The 13,753-nt window shown below is 35.7% G+C and overlaps 1 protein-coding gene across 5 annotated transcripts in view; it reads right to left on the bottom strand.

The window, feature by feature from the left end:
* Nucleotides 1–13,753, bottom strand: part of NUBPL (NUBP iron-sulfur cluster assembly factor, mitochondrial) — a 283,831-nt gene that overhangs the window by 197,607 nt on the left and 72,471 nt on the right. For all 5 annotated transcript variants that reach the window (XM_064570929.1, XM_064570930.1, XM_064570928.1 and 2 more), the window contains exons 5-6: nucleotides 10,221–10,260; nucleotides 10,040–10,130 (exon numbers count right to left, since the gene is read on the bottom strand). In XM_064570929.1, coding sequence (XP_064426999.1) covers nucleotides 10,040–10,130; nucleotides 10,221–10,260 — 131 coding nt within the window. The remainder of the gene's footprint in view (nucleotides 1–10,039; nucleotides 10,131–10,220; nucleotides 10,261–13,753) is intronic.

Raw genomic sequence — 13,753 nt, 5'->3', positions numbered from 1 at the left:
ATGGCTAAAATCAAGAACACAAGAAACAAGTGTTGGCAGGGGTGTGAAAATAAGAAACCCTCATGCAATATTGGTGAGAATGCAAACTGGTATAGCCACCATGGAAAACAGTATGGAGTTTCCTCAAAAACTTAAAAATAGAATTACCATATGATTTAGTAATTGCACTACTGGATATTTACCCACAGAATATGAAAACACTAATTCGAAAGGATATGCACGCCTATGTTTATTGCAGCATTACTTACAACAGCCAAATTATGGAAGCAGCCCAACTGTCCATCGATAGATGAATGGATAAAGATGTAGTGTGTATACACACACACACACACATATACACACACACAATGGAATATTATTCAGTTACAGAAAAGAATGAAATCTTGCCATTTGCAACAACATGGATGGAGATGGAGAGTAAAATGCTAAGCAAAGTCAGTCAGAGAAAGACAAATACCGTATGATTTCATTCACATGTAGAATTTAACAACCAAAACAAATGAACAAAGGGAAACAAAAGAGAGACAAATAGGTGATGGGGATTAAGAGTGTACTATCTTGATGAGCACTGAGGAAAGTACAGAATTTTTGAATCACTGTATTTTACTCCAGAAACTAATGTAACATTGTATGTTAACTACACTGCAATTAAAATAAAAATAAACTCTGGGCGCCTGGGTGGCTCAGTTGGTTAGGCGACTGCCTTCGGCTCAGGTCATGATCCTGGAGTCCCTGGATCGAGTCCCGCATCGGGCTCCCTGCTCGGCAGGGAGTCTGCTTCTCCCTCTGACCCTCCTCCCTCTCCTGCTCTCTGTCTCTCATTCTCTCTGTCTCAAATAAATAAATAAAATCTTTAAAAAAATAAAAAAAAATAAAAAAAAAATAAAAATAAAAATAAAAATAAACTAAACAAAATACCTTCAAAAATATTTTATATGAAGTAACACAATATAAACCTTAAAAAGAATGTGAAAACTTAAGAAAGTTTATTATAATCCCTAAAGTAGCCACAAAATAATAATATGAAGAGGTATGGCTGAAAAGTCAATAGAAGTAGGGCAGCTGGGTGGCTCAGTCAGTTAAGCATCCAACTCAGGTCATGATATCAGGGTTGTGGGATCGAGCCCCAAGTTGGGCTCCCCACTCAGGAGGGAGTCTGCTGGAGATTCTCTCTCTCCCTCGCCCTCTGCCCCTCCCCCCACTCCCTGCACACACATGCACACACATGCACTCTCTCTCTCTCTCTCTAAAATAGATAAATAGGGGCGCCTGGGTGACTCAGTTGGTTAAGCATCTGCCTTCAGCTCAGGTCATGATCCCAGGGTCCGGGGATGGAGCCCCGCATCGGGCTCCCTGCTCCACAGGAAGCCTGCTTCTCCCTCTCCCACTCCCCCTACTTGTGTTCCCTCTCTCACTGTCTCTCTCTCTCTCTGTCAATTAAATAAAAAAGTCTTTAAATATAAATAAATAAATAGATAAAATAAATAAATCTTTTTTAAAAGGCCAATAGAAGAATTCAAATAGAATTAAAGAAATATTTCATTTATCCAAAAGAATATATGAAAAAAACAGGAAGAAAAAAATAGATGAAACAAATGAGAAAAAAATTAAAATGGTAGACTTAAAACTAACCATATCAATAATTACAGTAAGTGTAAATGGACTAAGCACTCTAATTAAAAGCCAAAGATTATCAGGCTGGATAATATATCAAGACACTACAAAATATCCACTTTAAATATAATGAAACGGGCGCCTGGGTGACTCAGTTGGTTAAGCAACTGCCTTCAGCTCAGGTCATGATCCTGGAGTCCTGGGATCGAGTCCTGCATCGGGCTCCCTGCTCAGCGTGGAGTCTGCTTCTCCCTCTGACCCTACCCCCTCTCATGCTCTATCTCATTCTCTCTCTCAAATAAATAAATAAAATCTTTTAAAAAATAAATAAATAAAATAAATAAATAAATATAATGAAACAGGGCACCTGGGTAGTTCAGTCAGTTAAGCGACTGCCTTCAGCTCAGGTATTGATCCTGGAGTCCCAGGATCGAGTCCCACATCGGGCTCCCTGCTCAGCGGAGAGTCTGCTTCTCCCTCTGACCCTCCCCCCTCTCATACTCTCTCGCTGTCTCATTCTATCAAATAAATAAAATCTTAAAAAAAATAAATTAAATAAAATAAATATAATGAAACATAAGGTTAAAAGTAAAAGAATAAAAAAGATATTCTATGGAAACAGTATGTGTAAGAAAATTAATGTCGCTATATTAGCATCAGATAAAGATGAGAGTTTATCAGAGATAAAGAGAAACACTTCAGGGGCGCCTGGGTGGCTCAGTCGGTTAAGCGGCTGCCTTCGGCTCAGGTCATGATCCCAGGGTCCCCGGGATCGAGCCCTGCATCGCGCTCCCTGCTCGGCGGGGAGCCTGCCTCTCCGTCTCCCTCTGCCTGCCTCTCTGCCTACCTGTTCTCTCTCTCTATCTCTCTGTCAAATAAATAAATAAAATCTTTAAAAAAAAAAAAAAAAGAGAAACACTTCACAACAATAAAAAGGTCAATTCACCAGGAAGATATAACAAGTCTAAATGTGTGTTTAGAGATTCAAAATACATGAAGTAAAAACCAAATTAGAGAAAATCCACAATCATAGTTGGAGATTTTAACAATCCTCTCTCAGTAGGTCTGAGTAATTAGGTAAGAAGTCAATAAAGCTATTAATCAGTTGAACAATACTGTTGACTTGACCTAAATGGTATTTACAGAATATTAATCACAACAGCTGCAAAATACAATTTCTTTCTAAAAGCATATGGAACAATCACAAAGATGGACCACATGCTAGTCCATAAAGTCTTAAAAAATTTTAAAAGATTGACATTTTACAGAGTAAATTCTCTAACAAAAACAAAATTACACTAGAAATAAATATCAGTAAGTTATTAAAAAGATCCCCAAATGTTAGGAAAATTAAATAACACACTACAAAAATAAAAAAAGGAAATTAGAAATTATTTATTTTAAACTGAATGACAATGAAAACACAACATATCAGAATTTACAGGATTCTAAGAAATGACTAAAGATAATTTACAATCATAACTATTTATACTAAAAAACAAGAAATGTTTAAAATGAGTTATCTAAGTTTCTAACTTCAGAAGGTAGAAAAAAGAAGACCAAATTAAGCCTGAAATTTTAAAAAGGAAGAAAATAGTAACAGCAGAAGACAATGACATAGGAAATAAACATAAAACAGAGAACATTTAAAAGGCCAAAATTTTATTCTTGGGAAAAATTAATAAAATTGATAAACCTTGGCAAGATAAATCAATAGAGAAAAAAAACCAAATTACCAAAATTAGGAATAAAGAGGAAACACTCCCATCTCATATACATTGCATCTCATATTCTATTTTAAAAGGTAGTAGGCTAAATAAATAATAAATAAATAATAAAAGGTTGTAGGCAATATTACGAAGAACCTTATGTATATATTCTACAACTCAAGTGAAATAATAAACTCCTATAAAACACAATGAAACTGAAACAAGATGAATTGTAAGTCTGACTAGAATTAATCCTCAAAAACCTTCTCCTAACCAAGGAGAAGAAAACAAACACTCCAGCCCCAGATTTCCTTGATAAATTCCACCAAATACAAACATTACACTTAATCTAATAATTTTACAGCAACACTTTCACAAAAGAGAAGAGGAGGGAAGTACTTCCAAACTCATTTTACAAGACCAAGATAGACCCCTACAATACCAGAAAAAGACATTACAGGAAAAACAAATTAGAAACTATTAATATTAATTAACATTGAACTATTAACATTAATATTCCTCATAAATACTGATCTAAAACTTAATAAAGTATTAGCAAATTTAATCTAGCAATATATTGAATTACAATATTACTTATTATAATTAAATATTATGACCAAGAAGAATCTATCCCAGGAATGCAAGGTTGGTCTAACACAGAAAATCAATGTAAATCACACCATCCATAAAATAAAAGAGAAAAACCACATCATCATTTCGATAAATGGGGAGGAAAAAGCATTTGAAAAAAACTCAGTGCCCATCCACAATAAAAACTCTTAGCAAACAAAGAAACAGGGAGGACAGAGGGCATCAGTGAAAACCTACTACTATCATTCTTAAGGATGAAATACTTATTGTTACCCTACCCTACAAATCCAGATGAAGACAAGGATGTCTGCTCTCATCTTTACTACTAGTTAGTGCAATAAGTAAACGAGAAAATGAAATGAAAGAAATAGATTGGAAAGGAAGCACTGAAGCTATTTTACTTACAGACAACCTAATCATGTGCAAATAAAGTGTATATTCTGTCCTAACAGTAAACAATTTGAAATTAAATACAAAATACAATTCCAAAATCATCTCAGAACATAAAATACTTAGAATAAATCTAACAAAAGTACAAGACCAATACACTAAAAACTATATATTACTCCAAGAAATTAAAGAAAATCTAAGTAAATATAGAAACATACCATGCTCATGGATTAGAAGCCTCAATTTTGTCAGGATCTTGATTCACAAAATACTGACCTATACATTCAATACCAGCCACCCTACATTCAATACCATCCTAATGAAAATACCAACATGCTTTTCTGTACAAATTGACAAGCTGAAACTAAAATTTATACAGAAATGGAAAAGAACCCAGTGTAACTAAAACAATCTTGGGAAAAAAACAAAGTTGGAAGACTCATACTTTCTGACTTTAAACCTTCTCCATGGCTACAATTATCAGGTAGTATGGTTTTACTGTAAGGCTTAAAAAAGATAGATGGAACACAATAGAGTATCCAGAGATAAACCCATACACATATACTCAACTGACTTTCATTTAAGGTATCAAGTCAATTCAACGGGAAAAGGAAGTCTTTTAAACAAATGGTGCTAGAACAACTAGATAAACCACTATGTGTTTTCCCACGACTCTGACATTAACAACCTGGTTACAGCATTAGATTCCACAGGTTAATTAAGGGCTCAGTCCCACTAGACTACTCCCACTTCAGATACCAATCACAAGTTCAGGTTGTTACCTGTGCATCTGGACTGACCAGCTATAAATCAGAGGTTTCCATGACCCCCTCCTTCAGGTTTGATTAATTTGCTAGAGTGGCTCACAGAACTCAGACAAACATTTACTTATGTTTACTAGTTTATCATAAAGGGTATTAGAAAGGATACAGATAAATAGCCAGATGAAGAGATACAAAGGGAAAGGTCCAAAAAGGCCCTTAGCATAGGAGCTTCTGTCCCTACGAAACTAGGTTTACACAACCCACCAGGATGTGGATACACTCACCAACCCAGAAGCTCATCAAGAGTTTTCACAGAGCTTAATCTGCAACCCACCCTCCTTCCCCTTCCCCTTCCCAGAGGTCAGTGGGTGGGGCTGAAAGTCCTAACCCTCTAAACAATTGGTCTTTCTGGTGATCAGCCCTATCCTGAGACTATCCAGGGACCCTAACCTAAGTCACCTTACTAACATGAATTCAGGTGTGCTCAAAAAGGGGCTCCTCGTGAGTTACAAAAGATACTCCTATCATCAGAAAATTCCAAGGGTCTTAGGAGCTTTGTACCAGGACCGAAGGACAAAGAACAAATATATTTGCTATTATACCACGACTGTGAAAAAATATAAACCCTTATCTCATTTCCCACACAAAATTTAAATCATGATGTGCAAGCCAAAGCTATAAAGCTTTGAGAAAAAATATGTATCTTTATAACCTTGGGGTAAATAGGCAAAGATTTCTTAGGACACAAAAAGCATTCAGCATTAAAAAAAAATTTTTTTTTGATAAATTGGGATTTCATGAAAATTTAAAACATCAGTTAATCAAAAGGCAAGCCACAGACTGGGAGAAATATTCCCAATACATATATCTGACAATGGACTCACAGCCACAATATATTAAAACTCTTGCAACTCAATTACAAGAAGAAAACTGAGCCAATAAAAAAAATGAGTAAAAGACTTGAACAGACACTTCATCATAAAGGAAGATACAATGATATCTAATATGCACATGAAAAGGGGCTAAACATCATTAATCATCAGAGAAGCACGAACTAAAACACTAAGAAGATACCATTTTATAGCCACTAGTGAAGAGACTGGCAACACCAAATACTGACAAGATGTAAAGCAACCGAAACCCTTAGGAAACTTGTACAAGTATTTATAGAAGCATTATTCATAATAGCCAAAAACTGGTGTCTACCCAAATGTCCATCAACAGAAGAACAAACAGTATTTGATTACATTCATGTGATGGAATACAATTCAGCAATAAAAAGGACTCAACTACTGATATAGGCAACAACAGGATGATGTTCAAAAGCATTAAGCTAAGAGAAAGAAACCAGATACAAAAGGCTATACAGTCTGTAGGGTTCCATTTATATGAAGTATAAGGACAAAACAGAACTCATTTATGACACTAGAAATCACAACTGTGATGGCCTAACAGCAGGGGAGTGAAGAGAAGGAAGCCCAGGGAAATGTTGTAGGGGGATGGAAATGTTCTCTATCTTGATTGAGGTGTGATTATACAGGTATATACATTTATCAAAAATTACTGAACCATACATGTAAGATCTCTGCATCCCATAGTAAGTATAACTTTAACTCAATAAAATATCGTAAGAGGGTGCCTGGTGGCTCAGTTGTTAGGCGTCTGCCTTCGGCTCAGGTCATGATCCCAGCATCCTGGGATCGAGCCCCACATCGGGCTCCCTGCTTGTGGGGGAGCCTGCTACTCCCTCTCCTACTCCTCCTGCTTGTGCTCCCGCTCTCACTGTCTCTCTCTCTGTCAAATAAATAAATAAAATCTTAAAAATATATATATATATCATAAGAGAGAGGGGGAAAAGAACTTTAAACCAGACTTTCAGTTCAGATGGCAGACTGACCACAAGTATTTATCTTCTCCCCCCAAAAACAGCAACTAGGAAGAGACATGAAAGAAACTTCTGGAAATATAGTATTCTATAGGAAGAGACATGAAAGAAACTTCTGGAACACTAGCATTCTATTTATCATGTCCTGAAAAATTATATAGGTATTTTCACTTTGGGATTATCCATCTATCTGTACACTTATGATTTGTACACTGTACAGTCATATATATATATACATATATATATAATTCAATTTTTTTCATCAGCCAATGAATCAGGTAGCCTCCACAACCCACTGCTGTACAGAGCATCTATCCAGCTACTAAATTTTCACAAAGGATGTTAAACTTACCAAAAACTGGTCTGCTTTCTAAAGCAATAGCAGTTGACATGATCAGTACAGGTCACAGCTTAGTCCAAAAACATGAGCTTTTCAGCTCCAATTAAAATGCACAAATGATAACGGTAACTTTTCAAAAGACTGTAAGGTAAATATGTAGTCTAATGTCCTAATATCTTAGAGGCCTTAGAGGATACCTAGAGTATCCCAATAAGTTATGGAGCCATTTTCTCACCCCATCTTTCATCCTGATATTTTGTAGCATGTTTGCTAAAAATGTACTGTCAGCACTTATCAAAGTAAACTGACTTTTATATGATTTATGTGTCAGAGAGCCAAATCTCCAAATCTCCACTAGTTTCTCAACCAGACTACCAAATTCCATAAATATTTTTTAAACTTAGCATCTGATGAATGCTGAGAAGAACATGAATAATGTCAGATGACTGAAGTGATGAGAGTGTAGCTGAATTCAGAAATCAAAAATGTGTAATGCCAGCAATTAACACAAGTATTCTATATTCTCTGACAGTATTCAGCAGTAGATAAAAGAGGCAGGGTTATGGAGGGATATTGACTGAGAATATGAAATGGGATCCTGCCCCTCTTCTCTTCCCCAATTCCTCACAGAATGAAAAAACAATGTATTCTGGTTCCTTCAGACTTGATCTTTCACCTCTGGTCTCATAAAGTTTTCTTCATTTACAAAAGCAGTTACTAAATCTAAGTTTGAATTTCAGGTGCAATTTTTTGCAGCCTAATTAATTTGCATTGTCAGGTTGACTCTCACTTCTCCCATGGAACATTCCCTTTGCCCCTCTCCTGAGGGTATGTGCACACTGGGTCTCTTCTATTCCACATTCAGGGGTTCCTTTGCAGAGATGTTTTCATCACTTGTTGCAATCTAAGGCTTAAATGGAACTTAATACTCAAAAAGGACACTTAAAGGCATGATCCTGCATCCCTGAGAGGGGAGCACCAACACTTAGCTAAATCTCTGTGTCTAATATCACTGACTTGGGTTTCTAAGTCTCTGATCACTGTGGAAAGCAGAAGTATTTCCATCTTCTTGTGGCCATCCATAAGGCTTAGGAGAAAATCTGAATCAGTTTCTGTTGAGAATTACAACACTAACAGAGGGGGAAAATGAGTACTTAAAATACTCTGATGACAAAATCAGAATTCTCCTTTTGGTGTTTCTAAATTTCTATTGACTCTAACTTTAAATATAAACAGAATAAAGACTGTTTTAGAATTTCCTTTAAAAAAAAAAAAGGCTGGATTAATCCACACAAATAAAGAATAAAGATCAAGATCACAAAGGAATCGGTAAAGAAGGGGTATTGTTGGGAGAATAACTGAAATAGCTAACTATGAGATCTGAGTGTAAAAGGGGAGGAAATGCAGCTGAGAGGCTTGAATGCACTAGGAAAGCAGGTGGATGCTGGGACCAGAGATCAAAGAGCACATTTATTAGAACTTAAGCAGAAGGGGGCGCCTGGGTGGCTCAGTCGTTAGGCGTCTGCCTTTGGCTCAGGTCATGATCCCAGGGTCCTGGAATCAAGGCCTGCATCGGGCTCCCTGCTCTGTAGGGGGCCTGCTTCTCCCTCTCTCACTCCCCCTGCTTGTGTTCCCTCTCTCGCTGTGTCTCTCTCTGTCAAATAAATAAAATATTAAAAAAAAAAAAAAAAAGAACTCAAGCAGAAGGAACACAAGATGTGACAATGAAAAAAAGAAGAGTTTCAGAGTTCAAGACATATTTCATCTACCAACTCCTGCAAATAGAAATGAATATAGAGGGCGCCTGGGTGGCTCAGTCGGTTGAGCGACTGCCTTCGGCTCAGGTCATGATCCTGGAGTCCCGGGATCGAGTCCCGCGTCGGGCTCCCTGCTCGGCAGGGAGTCTGCTTCTCCCTCTGACCCTCCTCCCTCTCATGCTCTCTGTCTCAAATAAATAAATAAAATCTTAAAAAAAAAAAAAAAAAAAAAAAAAAAGAAATGAATATAGAAATATCTATGATTAGAATTATCAACCTGTGGCATGATGCCTGACCTAAAGTGAAATCTGAATACATAAGGGGTAATTGCTGTAAATGGTGGAAAAAATCCAAATTATTTATGGTATTTACCTAGGACATAATTAACTGTAAATTCACAGGTCCTAGAAAAAAATTAAAATTATTTCTATAAATAACATACAGCTCATCTGATATTTTTAGATTATCCAATCAACTGTCCTCATCCTCAAGGATAAATTTAAGTTGATTGGACAGATATTACATACATAAATATAGAGCCAGATGTACTCAAAATAAAATAAAATTTCATTTTGTTCTAGAGCAATTTTAAAATGCGCATGATTTATGTAATTTTTTTATATATCCAAGAACTTCTACACTGCCCTTACAATTCAATATTGGCCATAATGAGATTAACCATAAATTTAAAGAAGGCAGATTACTTATAAAATAGATTTCTTCATCTCACTACAGACTCAACAAAGCAAAAGAACAATATAAAATAAGACATTAGGATTTTTAGTACTCATAAGTAATGGGGAAGATTAAATCACAGACCAGTGAAATTGGTCTTGGCACCACAGAACTCATTATATATTCAGTCTATCAGCTGGATTCTTTTACAAAACATCTCAAACCTGACTGCAAATTTTAACAACTCTCCAATCAGCAAATGCATTAACCATAGTGTGCCAATAATAAAATGATACTCAATGCAATTTTCTTACCTGCCTCAACAGTTTTTCAATAGCTGACATTACCATAAGGCCTCTCCAAACAACTGGTGCAGTCTCTTCAACCAGGAAGCCCATAGACATACTGCAACAATAAACCAAAAATATAACGAATTTACATACATTAATCAATATTATTCTGAAAAGTAGCATAAAGTAAAAAAGATATACTTACCAAGCAATACCATAATTCAAAAGAGGCCTCATTAGGTTGCCTGAAATTTAAAAAACAAAAAAACAAAAAAACTCTTTTAGAATATATAAACATACATATTTTCTTATCAAAAAGTATCAAATTAACCAAAAAAAAGTGTCAAATTAAAAATACAAATGGCTGGGGCCCCTGGGTGGCTCAGTTGTTAAGCATCTGCCTTCGGCTCAGGTCATGATCTCGGGGTCCTGGGATCGAGCCCTGCATCGGGCTCCCTGCTCCGTGGGAAGCCTGCTTCTCCCTCTCCCCACTCCCCCTGCCTGTATTCCCTCTCTCGCTGTGTCTCTGTCAAAAAAATAAAATCTTTAAAAAAAAAAAAAACACAAATGGCTACTCATACTGCTGCTCTTTACCTTTCAACTGATTTACCTCAATCTGCAACAGTTTAAACATTATACCAAGCATACAACCAATACTTCCCATAGGCGCACATCTATAAATAGTTGGAATACAGTTTTATTAAGAAACAATCCATCTAGGGGTATCTGGGTGGCTCAGTTGGTTAACCATCTGCCTTTGGCTGAGGTCATGATCCCAGGGTCCTGGGATCAAACCCAGTGTCAGACTCCCTGTTAAGCAGGAAGCCTGCTTCTCCCTCTCCCTCTGCTGCTCCCCCCCACTGCCCATGCTCCTCTTGCTATCTCCCTCTCTCTCAAATAAAATCTTAAAAAAAAAAAGCAACAATCCATCTATAATTTTCAAGTGTCTCTAAAAAATAGCCTCATTAGGTAAATTTATCCAGCCATTTTATTGATATATAGACATATAAATTACATACTTAGGTTTATCTAGTATACATATACATGACAAGTACACATACAAATATGCACACATGCATCTAGTAAGTTCTCTGTATTTCTTTTTTCCTTACTTGAAGAATTTGTAAAGTATAAAAAACCCAAGAGTAGAAAAACTCTATTTTGTATCTCAACATAATAAAAGCAATATAGGAAAAACCCACAGCAAACATCATACTCAATGGTAAAAGACTGAATGTTTTTCCTCTAAGATCAGGAACAAGACAAGGATGCCCACTTCTTTTACTCAGCATAATACCAAAAGAGCCAGAGCAATTAGACAGGAAAAATAAACGAACAGCATCAAAACTGGAAAGGAAAAAGTCAGTTTCTCTTTTCACAGATGATATGATCTTATATATAGACAACCCTTAAGATCAGGATACAAAGTCAACACATAAAAATCCATTGCATCTCTATACACAAACAATAATCTGAGAAGAAAATTATAAAAACATTCCCACTTACAACAGCATCAAAAAGATTTAAATACTTAGGAATTAACGTCACCAATGAGGTGAAGGACTTGTACAATGAAAACCTCAAAACACTGCTGAAAAAATCAAAGATGACATAAATAAAAGGAAACATGTATCATGTTCATTGACTGGAAGACTTAATATATATTGTCAATACTGCCCAAAGCAATCTACTGATGCAATACAACCTTATCAAAATTCCAGTGACATTTTTTGCAGAAATAAAAAATTCCATCCTAAAATTCATATGGAATCTGAAGGAATCCCAAATAGGCAAATCAATCTAGAAAAGAAGAACAAAGCTGGAGGATTCACACCTCCTGATTTCAAAATTTATTACAAAGCTACAGTAAGCAAATCAGTGAGATACTGGCATGAAGACAGATAAAAAGACCAATGGAATAGAATAGAGAGCCTAGAAATAAAACCATCACATATCCAGTCAAATGGTTTTTGATGGGAAGCCAAGATCATTCGATGGGGAAAGGACAGTCTTTTCAACAACTGGTACTGAGAAAACTGGATATCCACATGCAAAAGAACAAATTTAGACCCTTACATATATAAAAATTAAGTCAAAATGGATCAAAGACCTAAATGTAAGAGCTAAAACTGTAAGATTCTTAGAAGAAAACATAGAGCAAAAGCCTCACGTCATTGGATTTAGCAATGATTTCTTGGGTATGACATCAACAAAGGCAACAAAAGTAATAGACAAATTGGACTTAATGAGAAAAAAAATTTTTTTATTTAAAGATTTTTTTTTAATTTATTTATTTGTCAGAATGAGAGAGAGAGAGAAAGCACAAGCAGGGGGAGCAGCAAGCAGAGGGAAAAGCAGGCTACCTAGTGAGCAAGGAGCCCGATGCGGGACTCGATCCCAGGACTCTGGAATCATGATTCCTGGGATTATGACCCGAGCCGAAGGCAGACGCTTAACCAACTGAGCCACCAAGGCATCCCTGGACTAATGAAAATTTTTAAATGTTGCTCATCAAAGACAATATCAATAAGTAAAAAAGCAAGCCCCAAAATGAGAGAAAACATCTGTAAATCATATATCTTATAAGAATTCATATCCAGAACATATTAAATCTTAAAACTCAACAACAAAAAAACAAACCTAATTCAAAAGTCAGCAAAGGAAGTGAAGAGACATTTCTTCAAGGAAGATATACAAATGGCCAAAAAGCACATGGAAAAATGTTCAACATCACTGATCACTAGGGAAATGTATATCAAAATTACAGTTAAGAACCACCTCATACCTATTAGGATGGCTACCATCAAAAAAAAAAAAACCCCACAAATAATAATAATACAGTATATGTTACCTAAATTGAGTTCAAATAAAATATTTTTTTAAAAATAGTCAAGTTTTACTATAAAATGGTTACTGAAAATCAATATCCTACAACCCTCTCCCATTTCTTACTCCCCAGAGCCAACAACTCTCAACTCAACTGATTTTTTTTAACTTCTTATTTTGAATTAGTCTTAGGCTTATAGAAAGTTGCAAAAATAGTACAGACTCCTCATATACCCTTTACCTAGCTTTCCATAATGTTAACATCTTACATAACCATAGTACAATTACCACAACCTGGAAATTAACATTGATACAGTTTGATTAATTAATCTGTGAACCTTATCCAAAGTTTCACAGTTTTCAGTTATCTCATAAAATATTATAGGACATAGTTCTTTTTCATGAACACAGGCACACTTTCATTCACTCAACCTCTCAATGTAATTATATCACCATTTTTATTAGATAATCATGTAAAGGTTACTAACAGCTGAGCAATGTAGCATACAATATGATTATTTTTCCTTTGCCTCCCTGAATTGGTGGTAAGGAAATCTTTGTGGTGCATTTATGTGTTTCCTTCATTTTCTATGCATTTCCTAGTAATTTGTTCCTAAACTATTTTCCAGTTGTGTAACTATCAAATACATTAATCAAATGCACAAGGCATTCAAGTTCATTATCTTGAACAAGCCTCTGCTGAACTCTATAAATTTATAGTGTCTTTAGAATAACAGAAGTTCTTACTTTTTTAATACATTTTTTATATTTTTTATACTTTTTAATGTGTTTTTATTTTTTTTTATTTTTACGTAATCTCTATACCTAATGTGGGGCTCAAATTTACAGCCCTAAGATCAATAGTCACATGCTCTACTGACTGAGCCAGCCAGGCACCCCTAGAAGTTCTTA

The sequence above is a fragment of the Mirounga angustirostris genome, unplaced genomic scaffold (genome assembly GCF_029215605.1).
Source record: "Mirounga angustirostris isolate CCGP_5_RB_7025 unplaced genomic scaffold, mMirAng1.0.hap1 SCAF_9, whole genome shotgun sequence".
Classification (NCBI taxonomy): Eukaryota; Metazoa; Chordata; class Mammalia; order Carnivora; family Phocidae; genus Mirounga; species Mirounga angustirostris.
Note: the sequence above shows the minus strand (reverse complement) of the source record. Positions and strands in the feature narration are given on the sequence as shown.